This window comes from Lynx rufus, unplaced genomic scaffold (genome assembly GCF_022079265.1).
Source record: "Lynx rufus isolate CCGP_SWC_20201006 ecotype Redwood Valley unplaced genomic scaffold, mLynRuf1.p SCAF_3, whole genome shotgun sequence".
In the NCBI taxonomy this organism is placed as follows: domain Eukaryota; kingdom Metazoa; phylum Chordata; class Mammalia; order Carnivora; family Felidae; genus Lynx; species Lynx rufus.
Window position 1 is genome coordinate 29,562,010 of NW_025814845.1, and position 16,332 is coordinate 29,578,341.

At 38.6% G+C, this 16,332-nt stretch overlaps 1 protein-coding gene across 3 annotated transcripts in view; it reads left to right on the top strand.

Moving 5' to 3' along the window:
- Positions 1 to 16,332, top strand: part of KLHL5 (kelch like family member 5) — an 88,747-nt gene that overhangs the window by 55,559 nt on the left and 16,856 nt on the right. For all 3 annotated transcript variants that reach the window (XM_047091344.1, XM_047091345.1, XM_047091343.1), the window contains 3 exons: positions 1,172 to 1,358; positions 8,093 to 8,317; positions 13,725 to 13,887. In XM_047091344.1, the coding sequence (XP_046947300.1) occupies positions 1,172 to 1,358; positions 8,093 to 8,317; positions 13,725 to 13,887 (575 nt within the window). The remainder of the gene's footprint in view (positions 1 to 1,171; positions 1,359 to 8,092; positions 8,318 to 13,724; positions 13,888 to 16,332) is intronic.

The window sequence follows — 16,332 nt, forward strand, 5'->3', positions numbered from 1 at the left end:
ACACCCAAAAAACAAATAATGCATTGAAGAAATGGGCAAAAGATGTGAATAGACACTTCTCCAAAGAAGACATCCAAATGGCTGACAGACACATGAAAAAATGCTCCACATCACTCATCATCAGAGAAATACTAATCAAAACCACAATGAGATACCACCTCACACCTATCAGCATGACTAACATTAACAACTCAGGCAACAACAGATGTTGATGAGGATGCTGAGAAAGAGGATCTCTTTTGCATTGCTGGTGGCAATGCAAGCTGATGCAGCCACTCTGTAAAACAGTATGGATGTTCCTCAAAAAATTAAAAATAGAACTACCCACGACCCAGCAATTGCCCTACTTGGCATTTATCCAAGGGATAGAGGTATGCTCTTTTGAAGGGGCACAAGCACCCCAATGTTTATAGCCAAAGTATGGAAAGAGCCCAAATGTCCATCGATGGATGAACGGATAAAGAAGACGTGGTATATATATGCAATGGAGTATTACTTGGCAATCAAAAAGAATGAAATCTTGCCATTTGCAACTACATGGATGGAACTAGAGGGTATTATGCTAAGCAAAATTAGTCCAAGAAAGACAAAAATCATATGACTTCACTCATATGAGGACTTTAAGAGACAAAACAGATGAACATAAGGGAAGCAAAAATAATATAAAAACAGGGAGGTGGACAAAACATAAGAGACTCTTAAATATGGAGAACAAACAGAGGGTTTCTGGAGGGGTTGTGGGAGAGGGGATGGGCTAAATGGGTAAGGGGCATTAAAGAATCTACTCCTGAAATCATTATTGCACTATATGCTAACTTGGGTGTAAATAAAAAAATAAATTAAAAGAAAAAGTAAAATGATTTATTTTAGAAAATCTAAACAATATAGAAAAGCAGTAAAAAAGTTTATTTAAGAAGCAGCAGTTTCCCCACTACCCAGAGATAAGCACCACTCAGGTTTTAGAGTATGCCAGTTATCCGGTCAGTTTATGTTTTTCAATGAAATTTAAAATGTAAATCTTGTAAATATTGCACATTTTAGTTAAAAATAGATGTCCACACATGGATTTTTTTTCTCAATGAGATAATTCCCATTTGTGAACTATACAGGTTATTCTTTTAATTACTATTTTCTTGGTCACTCGGTGTACATACTCCCTATTCTTTTCTAGTTCCTGGCAGATATGGAAAATAATGCACTTTTCCGGGATGATATAGAATGTCAGAAACTTATTATGGAAGCGATGAAGTACCACTTATTACCAGAGAGACGACCCATGTTACAAAGCCCTCGGACAAAACCTAGAAAGTCAACGGTTGGAACACTATTTGCAGTTGGAGGAATGGATTCAACAAAAGGTATTAAATCATTTTTTATTTGGGGGAAGAGGGGAAAAAAGAACTTTAATTAGTAATACATATAGCCAATGAGCTTTTTTAGAGAAATGGCTGTTTCCAGGACTGGAAAAAGACAAGATAAACCCAGCACATCTTGTAGTGCCAGAAAGTAAAGAAGTGGTCAAAGAATAATGGAGACAGTCAAGGGACAGAAGAGGCCATTTGTAGAGGCTACTACTGTCCAAATCTAGGATAATTTCAGCATCAAAATAGATAATGATGATAAAAGATTATCATTTAGTAAATCAGTAAGGATGCATGAGCCCACTCTTACACAAATAAAGATTGGAGAAGGGAAGGTTTTCTTTGAATGCCAACTAATAAATATAGAAGGAAAGATGGGACTAGAAAAAGTACCATTTGGCAACCACCTTAATGATAACTAATTCAGTCAAGAATCATTCATAGATGCTGCAATCAGTAGGTGAAGGTTTGAGAACAGGATAATTAGCCTCCAAGTATCTTCCAACCACTTGCTTAGTAGTTACAAAGGGTGAAATAGTATCTTTACAGTGGAGAAAACATGGCAGACAGCACCTTAACCAAATGATCGATGTCTTATTGCCAGTAACAAGACTAATCAGTAGTATGTTCCTCTTGTGGGAGACAGTAAGAAGAACTCATCTGTACATCTGTAGTTACGCTTGCCAAAAGTGTATAATCCAAACTTAATCATGAGAAAAGAAACAAACAAATCCAAGTTGAGAGACATTCTACAAAATAACTAGTCTGTCTGTAATTTTCCAAAATGCTAATATCATGAAATACAGAAAAGATTCAGGAATTATTCCACATTTCAGGAGACTAAAGAGATATGACAACTATTATAATGCATCATCTTGAATTTCTTTTGCTATAAAGGACATAATTGGAACAAATGATAAGATCCAAATTAAGTCTGTAGATTAGATGACGGCATTGTATAAATGTTAATTTCCAGATTTTGATCATTGTATTGTGGTTTTGTGATAGGGTTTCTTGTCTTGAGGAAGACACACTGAAGTATTTAGGGTACAAGGTATCATTTCTACAACTTAAACAGTTCAGGAAAAAAAAAAATTCTACATACCCGTATATAGTGAGAGCAAATATAAAACCTCAATATTTGGGAAATCTGTACCAAAGGTATCTGGGAATTCTTTGTGTTGTTCTTGTAACAGTTTTTACTAATAGTAACAATAATAGTAACAAATACCACATATAGTGCCTACCCAATGTCAGGTATTGTGCTAGAAGCTTTCTGTGTATTATCTCTCAGTGTACATTGATCTCCCTCTGATTTCCTAGTACTAATAGCCGCCTGAAATTCCCTGACAACACCTGTCTGACTTCAGACTACCTTTCTGAGCTCAGCTCATTCATTCCACTTCTCCTCTCTTTTGTGTTCTAGCCCCGCTGGCCTCCCTGTTCACGTAACAAGCCAAACATTATCCCACACTGGGGATATTAGCTGTTCCCTCTCACTGGAATGCTATGTGCTCTGATGTTGGAATGCCTCGCAGAATTTATTCACTTAGATTCCCAGACATCAGTTTACCAAAGAAGACTTCCATGGCCAGTCATCACCTGTTCATCACTCTCTAATCTTTGGCCTACCTCTTTCTGTCTTGTTCTTATGTTTCTTCATAGCACCTGATCCATTGATTTATCGTCTACCTCTTACCCACAAGTAAGCTCTGGAAAGCAAGAAACTTGGTTTTTTTGTTTTTTGCTTTTTGTTTTTTTCAAGAATATATCCCACAGAGCCTAGATCAGTGCCTTGCCCATAGATAACATCAATAAATATTTGCCAGATGAATGAAGGTTGTCCTTTGCCATCTCTTGAATTATTTGTATGACTTAAGCCCTTGATGCATTATTCACATTCAAAGATTTCTTTTCTACCTGATATCTTTAAAGAATATAAAACTATGAGCTCTAATCGAAAGTCTTTTATTGTGATTTAACTTTTAGCCTCATGGTAACAAAGATATAGCTGTAGATATTATCCCACAGAACATAATAGAGTACTATGTATTTATAGATGCTGAAGTTCTAAATATAGGCTTCATCACTGAATGCTACAGAAATACATAAAGTTAGATAACTGATGAGAGTTATAGTATAAATATTTGGCATTTTTGGAGCACTCTACAGTCCAGGTAATCAATCTGCAAATACTTATTAAGTGTTTACTACATGCTTGGAACTGGTGCTCAGCTTTGTAGTCGTTACTGGCACTTCTTCCTCTCCATCTTTCCCTCTCTTTTTCAAGGCTTTAATGGTTATTTCTGTATTCCTTATACCATTGTGTTGCTTTTATGCTCATATTTCCAACTTGTATAAAATATCTGTTTGTTGTCCAACTTTCATCTCAAATTTTGTGTGTTCTGACCCATGTCTCCCAGACTCGAGGACTCGGAACTGTAATTCAGTGTCTTTCAACGGATACCAACTCTGGCTCATTTAAGCAGATAAAGAAGGCTGTTGAGAAATGGGCAGGAACTATATCCACTGCACCTTCTTTATAATGCCTGCCTTAGATTTTAAATCCTAGGTTTAAGCATCCATTTTTACCAGCTTCCTGGGCCCTAAGCCTCCAAGGACAATGAGGATCAATATCTGTCTTTTCAGCTTCATGGTAGATGGGTTTCTGCCTCTCATCAAAGCTCTTTCCTACGGTGGAAAATTCCCCTTGCATGAGAAGGAACTCAGATACTAAGTACCCAAAGTGAATAATATATCTCTCTCTTTCTTTCTTTCCCATCCCTCCCTCCCTTCCCTCTAAATCGTACCTTCTGACAGTCACCAAATAGTCTTTGAAAGGGGTCTGTTCTTCTAAATTTCCATTGCTACTTTCTAGTACCAGGTAGCCCCCTATCAGCCTACATCTTTTGATCACATTCATTTAACATAGGAATAGCATTCATTGTGCTCATTGTGTTGTTAGTATGTGCTAGGCATTATGTTAAGTGCTTCACCTATCATTTTTAATTTCATGTTCATAACAGCTGTAAGAGTTGAATGTTGCTATTGCTCTAGGATACCTGGACTTAGAAAAGTTAACTACCTTTCCCCAGAATACACAGCTAATTAGGGATGGAATCAGGATTCAGATCAGGCATTGACGTGGGAGACTATACCCTCTGTTTCATTATTTCTTCTGTTTATATGCCATTACTCTGCTAAAAATTATAATAGTCTTTACTTCTTACCACATAAGACATAAATTCCTCTTTTTAGGTTTGAAGACTTTCTGTAATCTGGCCCTTACTACTTGACCAACTTTATTTCTGAGTCTTTGCTAGACATCAGTTACTCTTACCTTCTATCCTATTCAAGCTATCTTCCCTGGCCTCAACTTATTTTGTACCCAGTGTCTTTATAATGGAGAGCAATTTGCATTAATTGGAGGGCAATCTGATCACTGGGTTCTTGGTCCCTACATATAACTTAGTGTAGAGCCTAACACATAAACTGGTAATGTTTTTAAATAACCACTAAGAAAATGTTAGCATATATTTCTGCTTACTTTTTTAAAGGCTAATCTTTAAGTATAAGTCAAGGAAGTTTTAAGCTTCTACACAGAATTTTGTAATTATTAGGAATTTGTTATTTGGGGATATTTGTTTTTGTTTTTATTTTAAGAATTATGTTTGGTGTTAGCAAAGGAAATTTTACTTAGCAGTTCATAGGACTATGATACTGCCTAGTGAGCTAGAAGTAAAAGAAAGAACTTAAAATGAAAGAAATATTCCTTAACTTCATAAGTGAGGAAAGATGACTAGCATTGCCTTTTTAATGGAATGAAGACATTTTTTAAGATCAAATTCAGAGTGATGAATAAAGTATACTATTACATAAAATAATCTGAGTGTATGAATAAAATCTCATTATAGCTAAAAATTATAAAGAAAGATTATTCAAGCTCAAAAAATATTTTTGTTTTTTTTTGTTTTTTTTGTTTGTTTTTTAAAAAATTTTTTTTTCAACGTTTATTTATTTTTGGGACAGAGAGAGACAGAGCATGAACGGGGGAGGGGTAGAGAGAGAGGGAGACACAGAATCGGAAACAGGCTCCAGGCTCTGAGCCGTCAGCCCAGAGCCCGACGCGGGGCTCGAACTCACGGACCGCGAGATCGTGACCTGGCTGAAGTCTGACGCTTAACCAACTGCGCCACCCAGGCGCCCCCCAAAAAATATTTTTGAACAGCTACTGCATACAAGAAACTCTGTTGCTGTGAAGAATACAGAGATGATGGGTCACCTGGCTGGCTTGGTCAGTAGCCTGTGGCTCTTGATCTCAGGGTTGTAAGTTTGAGCCCTATGTTGGGTGTAAAAATAAAATCTTTAAAAAAAAAAAAAAGAATACAGAGATGGAAAAAGACTTGTAATCTATCCCAAATAACTTAAGACTTTCATAGGTTAAATTAATAAAATAAAAACTATAATGTATGAGAAGAAATACATATATTATATATACAGTATTCTAAATAGATTATATATATAATATTATATGTATAATATATATAACAAAACTCTTTCTAAATTTTAGGAGTTTCCAGTAGTACTAGTGCTCTGATGAAGTAATTATAACAAATACTTCAGAATAAATATTTGTTATGATTTTAATTCTATAAAGAGCTCTGATTGCATATGATATTCAACACTTAGAATTAAAATAGATTCTAATTGAACTCTTCATAACTGGAAGTTGGATTTTTTTAGAGGGGTGGCGCTTTTAAATTTTTTTCTCATTTCATAAAGCAAACAAAAGTTCCTGGAATCTTCCAGTTCTTAAAAAAAAAAAAAATATATATATATATATATATATATATATATATAGAGAGAGAGAGAGAGAGAGAGAGAGAGAGAGAGAGACAGGACCAGGCAGTTATCCCCAGACTTCTCACACTGATAGTTTCCAAAATCCATGATGTTCACTTAGGCTCTTGTCCTTCCAGGTCGCAGGAGAATGTATATCCCTTCCCTCCTCTTAGGAAAGCCAGCTCCACATCTGTGCTCTGACATTGCCCTTTCTTGATTCCTCAGGAACCTCACTGTTAAGTAGGATCCCTTCTCTCCTGTATTTACAGCTTCTTTCCTCACAAGTAGATCTTTCCCATGAGCATTTAAGCAAACTCAAGTTTATCCAGCTTTAAAAACAAAATAAAACCTCTCTCAACTGGTCTAGTAATTCCTCTCTCTCTCCTCCCTTTTATAGCCAAACTTTGTGCTCTGTTTTCTCATTTGTCTAAGTCTCTGTGCCTATTTCTCTGGAAAGTCAGCTATGTCTCCTGTTCTTGAGAGTAATGGCTTTATAAAGAAGAGACCTTATAGTACCCTGCAGTGTAGTATCTCCTGTTCCCCAGGGCCTGGTACTTCCAGGAGTGTGTACAGTGTGTGCTGCGTGTGCTTTTGTTGCTGTGTCCTGGCCACTTTATCCTTCATACCAATTGTCTGCAGAGACTCTCTTTGCTTGTTATGGGCAGTGTTTGGTCCCTGGCCTGAATGTAGTGCATTTTAACTAGAAGTGCTCTGGTTTGCTTGTGAAAAGAGACCTGTCACCACCACCACTGGAATTGAGGCCTCACAAAACTCCTCAGTCAGCAGATGCAGAGTTGGCAGGAGTTTTGGCTGGTCTTCTGGAGAAAGGGGTCCCCTGTGCTGGGACGAAGGCAAGTGTGACTGGGAAGGGCAGTTCCACTGGAGTTTGGGGGGTGCTGGGCTGGATGTAAGCAAGGTAGGTGGTGAGTGTTGGCACTGTGCTGGTTCCTGCAGGTGGCCCTGTGCTTATGATGAGGGATGGGGAGAGAGAATGGCACCTGCCAGTTTCTTTGTTACTAGAGAGGTCTCTCCATGAATGCTGCCTCCCCGGGACACACTCCGATATAAGCAACTAACCTCTCCACTGTGTCTCCAGGTGCTCTTCGGGTCGCTGTTTCTGTGCTGTATGTCAGCTTGCAGATATGCTTTTCTCTAAGAGCAGCCCCAATGTTCTTCAAGGTCTCCAAGAGCCAAGCATGCTGAATTTTAAAACCCCAGGTTCTAAGCCCCACTGGTTGCAAGAACTCATGAAATTCATGCCCTCTCATTTTCCAAGCCCAGTTGCTAAGGGGATTCATTTTCCCCATGCAGTTCCCTGTGTGCTGGTTTGTCTCTCACCCTTCTCTAATACCATGACTCCCTCCTCACTGCATTGACCATGATCCATTTCTCTCCCAAGTCATGTCTCCATACTTCCTACCATCTTTGATGTGGCCTTTTTCCTACCCTTAGATGTGGAGTTTGTTCTGCCAGTCTTTGTACCGATTTCTCGTGTATTGAGTATCTGATAGTTATCTAGTTGTATTCATGAGATGAGGCAAGTCTAGGGTTGTCCTATTCTGCCACCATCTTCCTTCAAAACTACCTGCTACAGTTTTTTTTTATTTTGGGTTCCATGACACTAAACTTCCCTGCTTTTCCTGCCACTTCTAGCTGTTACAAGTAATCCTTTCTCACTTGACCTTTTAATGTAGAGCCTTGTGTATGCCCAGGAGAATAGTAGGAGATGAGGTCAGAGACATAAGCAGGGGCCTGACCATGCAGGAGCTCAATGAAATATAATAAAAGTATTATTGTCAATGCTAATAAATTATACTTTTATGTGTATAAAATCATAAAGTACTCAAATGTGAAATTCTTTTATATAATATCTATATATTACTGTGAAGGAGCAACAAGCATTGAAAAGTATGATCTTCGTACAAATATGTGGACTCCTGTAGCAAATATGAATGGGAGGAGGCTGCAGTTTGGTGTTGCAGTGTTAGACGACAAACTGTATGTGGTTGGAGGAAGAGATGGACTGAAGACTTTGAACACTGTAGAATGCTACAACCCCAAAACAAAAACCTGGAGTGTGATGCCTCCTATGTCCACCCACAGGCATGGCCTTGGTGAGTATAACCATGCACGTTCATTCATGATATCATCATTAAGCTTCCACAGCATTTTTACATTCTGTACCAGGCAGAAGAAAACCAATGTGGCAGCTGCTGAGTCAGCAGCAATCAGTCACCAAGCATTCCTTCACATGCTCTTTAACTGGGAAGTAGAATATACATGAATGTAACAGCAACTCGCACAAGTGAAAACATGGATATTTAAGGATTCTAGTGTAACACGTTTTAAAATGTGTGTTCTGTCAATCAGTGTTAATCTAACCTGATTGAAATGTTTATTTAAAAATATTTAGCATTAGGGGCGCCTGGGTGGCGCAGTCGGTTAAGCGTCCGACTTCAGCCAGGTCACGATCTCGCGGTCCGTGAGTTCGAGCCCCGCGTCGGGCTCTGGGCTGATGGCTCGGAGCCTGGAGCCTGTTTCCGATTCTGTGTCTCCCTCTCTCTCTGCCCCTCCCCCGTTCATGCTCTGTCTCTCTCTGTCCTAAAAATAAATAAAAAACGTTGAAAAAAAAATTAAAAAAAAAATTTAGCATTATTGTTTTTCATCTATATCCCCTGTTTTTTAAGCAGAAATGAGTAAAAACCCAGAGAAATCTTGAGCTGGCACAGAGAATATAATGATAGAGACTTTTCATTCTTTCATTCAAAAAAACACTAAACTGACATTGATTAGCAGGTACTATGTGCCATCATGCTCTTTGTTCTGTAGGTGTACAAAGATGAAGAAGACACTATCTTTACTCTGAAGGAACTATGGCTCACTCTGAGCTGATAGAAGATAACTTAGGGCCTTATATCAGATGATCTATCTTTTCTGATAGGAGACAGAATTGATGAAATAAAAAGAATTGTTAGATGAGTGAAGCAGATGGACATAAAATTAGATGGGGCTTGAAATGAATCTGTATCACCCAGCTTTTGCTGCCTAACTCGAAAGGTCAAAGGTTTAAAACAACAACCATATATTTAGCTGTTGGAACTGTGGGTCAGCTGAGGCATTTTTCTGGTCTGGCATGCCTGCCTTAGATGATTTCTGCTAGATTTTTTCATGGATCTCTGGTGGGCTCACAGGTCAGCTAGGTGATCTAGGATAGCCTCATTTACATGTGTAGTGGTAGGTAGATTGTTGAGGTAGAGACAACTGGGCCACATGCCTGTAATCATTCACCAGGCTAGCCAGGCTTCTTCACATGGTGCCAGTCACAGGGTTTCAAAAGCAGCAAGAGAAGGCAAGCCACAGTGCACAAAGAATTTTCAAGCTTCTGCTAGCATTGTACTTGCTAATGTTGCACTGGCCAAAACAAGTCACATGGGCAAGCCCAGATCCAAAGAGTAGAGATCAAGACTACTCTTCTTATTTATATATGTATGTATGTATTTATATTAATATTTATTTGAGTCTAGTTGACACACCATGTCACATTGGCTTCAGGTATACAGCTTAATGATTTGACAAGTTTTTACATTCTGCTGTGTTCACCATAAGTATAGCTACTATCTGTCCTGTTATACATCCCTATTTCAGTACCATTGACTATATTCTTTATGCTCTGCCTTTTATTCCCATGACTTACTCATTCAATAACTGGAGGCCTATATTTCCCTCTCCACGCATTTTGCCCAGCCCTCCATCTCCCTCCCCTCTGGCAACTATCAGTTCATTCTCTGTATTTATAGTTCTTTTTTAAAAAATTTTTAATGTTTATTTTTGAGAGAGAGAGAGAGAGAGAGACAGTGTGAGCAGGGGAGGGACAGAGAGAGGGAAACACAGAATTCAAAGTGGGCTCCAGGCTCTGAGCCATCAGCACAGAACCCAATGCGGGGTTGAACTCATGAACCATGAGATGTCGGACACTTAACTGAGTGAGCCACCCAGGCACCCCTGTATTTATAATTCTGATGCTGCTCTTTTTTTGTTTATTCATTTCTTAGATTTGCCTTTCTGAGTCTCACTTATTTCACTTAGCATAATACCCTCTAGGTCCATGCATGTCTCATATGGGATGACCTCATCATTTTTATGGCTGTGTGTGTGTGTGTGTGTGTGTGTACCATTCATCTATTCATTTATTGATGGACACTGTTCTTTATGGGAGGCGCTACAGCGTCACATTGAAAATAGGCATGCATTCAGCGGTAAGACAAATTTGTGGCTATATTGTCAATGTATCACAGTTTGGAAAAGGTTTAAATTAATTGCAATAAAGAATTTGATAGGTCATCATAAAAGATGAATTAAAAGATGGATGAGCAGCAATGAAGGCATCATTCAGTTTAGATAGCATAGCTTTGTACTACATTCAATTTATTAATGCTGAGCACCAGAGCAGAGGCTGCCAAAAAAAGCCAGTATCAGTAATGTAAATTATCTAGGCATGAAGATTGGTGTGATAGTTGGACAACAAAAAAATCAAAGAAATAAGTTCTTCTACTTTTTGTGATTAGGTTTCAATTAAAGTTGATCTTAAGTTTCAAGTTTGATAAGACAGTAAAACCAGAGGATTAAGGGCAAGGTATTGAGAGGGGAGCTAAAAATTAACTATATGAAATTTAATTAAGGAAACCATAAAATATTAATCTTTAGTCCATAAAATCAACTTATTACATAGGCACAGAATGGGAGTGTATCTTGAAAGCAGCATGAGTGAGACTTATAACCTTGAGTTGACCATAAAATCCAGGGTCAATAGTGTGTGATTCAAATGCATACTTTTCCCCACCATGGAGAAAAGAAATTTAATTTTAACTTAAGGTAGATTCTTAGAGTACACAGAATGAGAATGCCCATGATCCAGCTGTGTTTTATGCAGACCAGATTGTGCATAGAATACTATTGTTCATTCTAGGTACCATATAAGGTTTTATTGAAGCAAGTTCAGAGAAGAATAATCCTATAGTTCAAATGTCTTAAGTTTTTTTTTTTTTTAGATCTTTCATTCAAGACAGCCTTGTTCTTACTAATTTATCCTATAATAAATCAATTTGACCTTATAAAAGAAATTCTTACATAGGAAACACTCCTTTTATCTCTTTTATATGTGAGAATTACCTAAAGACTTCATTTGGAAGAAGTGGTTCTGCTCCTAGAATTTATTTTCAAAGATACTGTTAAAGGAGTTGAATTAGACCCATTATTGTTTCTTCCTGCCCTTTAGTTAACTTTGCACACATACATATACACATATAATTGGATATATTTTATATATATTTGGAGCTGTGTGTGTGTGTGTGTGTGTGTGTGTATGTGTAGTTTGTACATACTGCTCCCTTTACCTCACCATCTCTTCTCTCAGTTGTCTCTCTGTCTGGCTTCCTAACTTCATTTGTGTTTTTGTTCAGATGTAATTTTATCTAAGAGGTCTTCCCTGACCCTCTCTACCCTTTTATTCAGTTCCATTTTTCTTATTAGCACTTACCAATACCTGAGATATATTTTGCCTGTTTCCTGATTAAAATATTAGGTCCATGATGGCAGGGCCCTTATCTGTTCTTTTATTAAGTGCTTGGCACTTAATAAACACTAAATAGATATTTGTTGAATAAGGGAACAAATGAATCTGGCTTGGTTCCCTGATGATGAATCACACCAATGATTGTGGTATCACCTCTAACTACAGTAAAATGTCATGAATTTGAATTAATAGGGGGAAAGGAATAAAAATGATTTTTTCAAACATATCTTAAATCTGAATTATTGAAAAATCTTTTATTTTTTAAAATTTTTTATAAGGAGGATTTATTGGGTGCCTGGGTAGCTCAGTTGGTTAAGTGTTGGATTTCAGCTCAGGTCATGATCTTATGGTCTGTGAGTTCAAGCCCCACGTCAGGCTCTGTGCCAACAGCTCAGAGCCTGGAGCCTGTTTTGGATTCTGTGTCTCCCTCTCTCTCTGCCCCACTCACACTCTGTCTCTGTCTCTCAAAAATGAATAAATGTTTTTAAAAAATTTTTAAATGAGGATTTATTTTTTAAGGTTATTTAAGTTTATTTATTTATTTTGAGAGAGAGCACAAGCAGGTGAGGGGCAGAGAGAAGGAGAGACAGAATCCCACGTAGGCTCCATGCCATCAGCACAGAGCCAGATGTAAGGCTTGAACTCACAAACAGTGAGATCATGACCCAAGCTGAGATGAAGAGTTAGATGCTTAACTGATTGAGCCACCCAGGTGTCCCTATTTTTTTAAATTTTTAAAAAAATGTTTATTTATTTTTGAGAGAAAGAACAGAGGAGGGGCAGAGAGAGAGACAGAGGATCTAAAGCGGGCTCTGTGTTGAAGTCTGATGCTGGCCTTGAACCCATGAGTTGCAAAATCATGTCCTGAGCCAAAGTCAGTTGCTTAACCAACTTAGCCACCCAGACACCCCAAAAAATCTTCTAAATATAGCAATGTATGCATCTTATATAGTTTTAAATAAGTTTCCACTGTTGGACCTCAAGATACTGCCTCTAAAACTTATAAGATCAGGAGCACCTGGGTGGCTCAGTTGGTTGAGTGTCCAACTCTCAATTTTGGCTGAGGTCACACAGTTCGTGGGTTTGAGCCCAGAGTTGGGCTCCACACTGACACCACAGAGCCTGCTTGGGATTCTCAGTCTGTCCCTCTGTCTCTACCCCTGCCCCGCTCATGCTTGTTCGCTCTCTCACTCTATTTCTCTCTCTCTCTCTCTCTCAAAAATAAATAAACATTAAAAAAAAAATCTTACAAGACCAGGGCTATACTGCTATTTTTCCCCCTCACCTACCCCCCTACCACCAAGAAGAGCTATGTGGTAACCAGATACCTTTATTATAAATGTTTCCTTAGTTAAATTTGTATGTTTAAGGTTCGTTGTACCACCCAAAGGAGTCTACCAATTCAATAAAATCCCTTTCAAAATTCCAATGACATTTTTCAAAGAAATAGAACAAATAATTCTAAAATTTGGATGGAACCACACAAAAATACAGAATAGCCAAAACAAACTTGAGGGACAACAAAGCAGAGGCATCACGCCCCCTGATTTCAAACTATACTGCAAAGTTATAGCAATGAAGACATAATGGTATTTGGCTTAAAAATAGACACATAGATCAGTGGACCAGAAATAAACCCATGCATGTGTGCTCAACTAATTTACAACAAAGGAGCCAAGAATATACAATGGGGAAAGGACAGTCTTCAATAAATGGTGCTGGGAAAACTGTATAGTCACATACAAAAGAATGCAAGTGGGCCATTATCCTACAGCAAACATGAAAATAAACTCAAAATGGACTAAAGACTTGAGCATAAGACCTGGAGCCATAAAACTCATAGAAGAAATCATAGGCAGTAAACTGTGTATTTATATTTTAGTTAAAATGTGATCTTTAAGGCTTAGTGGTAAATCTTAAGTCATTGCTTCTTTCCTGTCCCCTTGTAGGTGTGGCTGTATTGGAAGGTCCCATGTATGCAGTAGGAGGACATGATGGCTGGAGCTATCTGAATACAGTGGAAAGATGGGACCCTCAGGCTCGCCAGTGGAATTTTGTTGCCACTATGTCCACCCCCAGAAGCACAGTAGGTGTGGCTGTACTAAGTGGAAAGTAAGGAAATATTTAAAATTCCATTTAAAACACAATAAACCAAATTTATTGAGCTACATCATTTTTATGTATAAAAATACATTTTATGTATAAAAAATACATTTTTATGAATAAAAATATTCATAAATAAATCATAAAAGAGAAATACTTTGAGTGATGCAAACTGTTAAATTTTTTTTTATTAGGTTTCTTTATTTTTGAGAGGCAGAGAGAGACAGAACGTGAGTGGGAGAGGATCAGAGAGAAAGGGAGACACAGAATCCAAAGCGGGCTCCAGGCTCTGAGCTGTCAGCCCAGAGCCTGACGGGGGGCTCGAACCCACGAACCATGAGATCATGACCTGAGCTGAAGTCAGACACTCAACCAACTGAGCCACCCAGGCACCCCCCCCTTTTTTTTTAATATTTATTTATTTTGAGAGAGCGAAAGGAGAGAGCAGGAGCAGGGGAGGGCAGAGAGAGAGGGAGACACAGAATCTGAAGCAGACTCCAGGCTCTGAGCTGTCAGCACAGAGCCCGACGCAGGACTCAAACTCATGAACCTCGAGATCATGACCTTAGCCAAAATTGGATGCTTAACTGACTGAGCCACCCAGACACCCCTAGTGATGCAAACTTCTAAAATAGTCTCGGGGCTCCCGGGTGGCTCAGTCGGTTAAGCGTCCGACTTCAGCTCAGGTCATGATTTCACAGTTTGTGGGTTTGAGCCCCGTGTCAGGCTCTGTGCTGACAGCTCAGAGCCTGGAGCCTGCTTTGGTTTCTGTGTCTCCCTCTCTTTCTGCTCCTCTCCCACTCGTGCCTTCTCTCTCTCTCTCTCTCTCTCTCTCTCTCTCTCTCTCAAAAATAAATAAAAATAATTTTTTTAAATAGTCTCTTTTTATCATAGTTCTAAATATAAATAACTTAGCAGTGTTAGGCTTTCATTTTAATGTACAGATATTGTAAATTTCAAATTATTTTACATGAAGAAACTTTATATAAATATTCAATATAGTAAAAATCTGGTAGTTTGTATAGCTTTAAAAGTATATAGTGTTTTAAATTAGTTTTATTTTTGAGACAGCACAAGTGGGCAGGGGCAGAGAAAGAGAGGAGACAGAGGATCTGAAGCAGGCTCTGCAATGAAAGCAGTGAGCCTGATGTGGGCCTTGAACTCATGAACTGTGAGACGCTCAACTGACTGAGCCACCCAAGTGCCCCAAAAGTATATAGTGTTTTAAGCACAGTATGGGCCCTCTCAGTGTTTTTCTAAGTAATTCCTTCCATCTCTTCTACTGACTTATCTTTATTTTTACTTCTTTCTTATCATGGTAAAACTGCTGAAAACTGAAATGGATTTAGAAAGGTGTAGTCTTGGCTCTAGTCTGCTCTCACCAGAGTAAACAGATTTGGACAGCCATCACCAATAGCTCTTGGTAACTCAGAGACTAAATACATATCAAAGACCTTTCTTCCATAAAATGAAGCTCTGCATGGTTATTAAATAAAAGTTGTTTGTTGCATACCTTTACTCATTTAAAATGCTTTATCATCACTTCCATAAAGGGGAAGGAATCAAAGTTAAAATATAGAAACCAAGAATTATTTGTAGAATTGTGTTACTGATCGATTGGCAAAACAAAAATGAGAAAATATTAGTAAAATGTTTATAATTTATGACCTAAGTGTCGTAGACTCTAAGTCTAAAGTTCTTTCTTGTCTAGCAAGAAAGCAGGACACGGGATTGAAATGCAACAGATGGCTAATGTCCAGGAAAAGACCAGAGCCCTGAATAAGGGTCCTTGCCCCATATTTATTAAGATCAGAAGGCTTACAAACGTGATGGGCATCCACAAAGAGACAATGCATCTGTGAACATTAACTCATGAGCATGAGGGAAGGGGGTTTTGAAGATATAGGGTGTTTGTGGTTTGGGTCAATAGAAGAATCCTGGCACTGGGCAGATGGGCAGATGGTTGTTAATGGCAGACAGGAGGTACCAGTTATCTGTTGATCTTAGCTCCCCTGGGGGATAAGGCAGATAAGTCAAATAACCTCAGGGTTAATGAGGCACCTTTTCTTTTGCTAATCAGCTCTGCTCTGGGCAGCTTCACCTGCAGTGCAGAGGTCCATAGCTCTATTTACCTGTTTACCTAACTTGGTCCTTCCCTCCTGTAAAAGCAGCTTTCTGCCATAGTACTAAATTGAGGGGGGGGGGGGGTCATCTGAATGCCTAATCTTGCTTACCTCATATACCCATGTATTGGGGGCCTTTGCCTCCCTCTCTATTCTGGGACCTTTGCCTCTTCCTCTCTATTCTGGGGGCCTAGGCCCCTCCCTACTTTATTCTGGGAGTCTTACCTTGTTTACCCAAACTTGGGTGAGAGCACCCTATGGTTTTGTAATTCTTTATGCCTCGTTAACCGTTAACCCTTGGTGCAAGCCCAGGGAATTCCTAAACTTATTC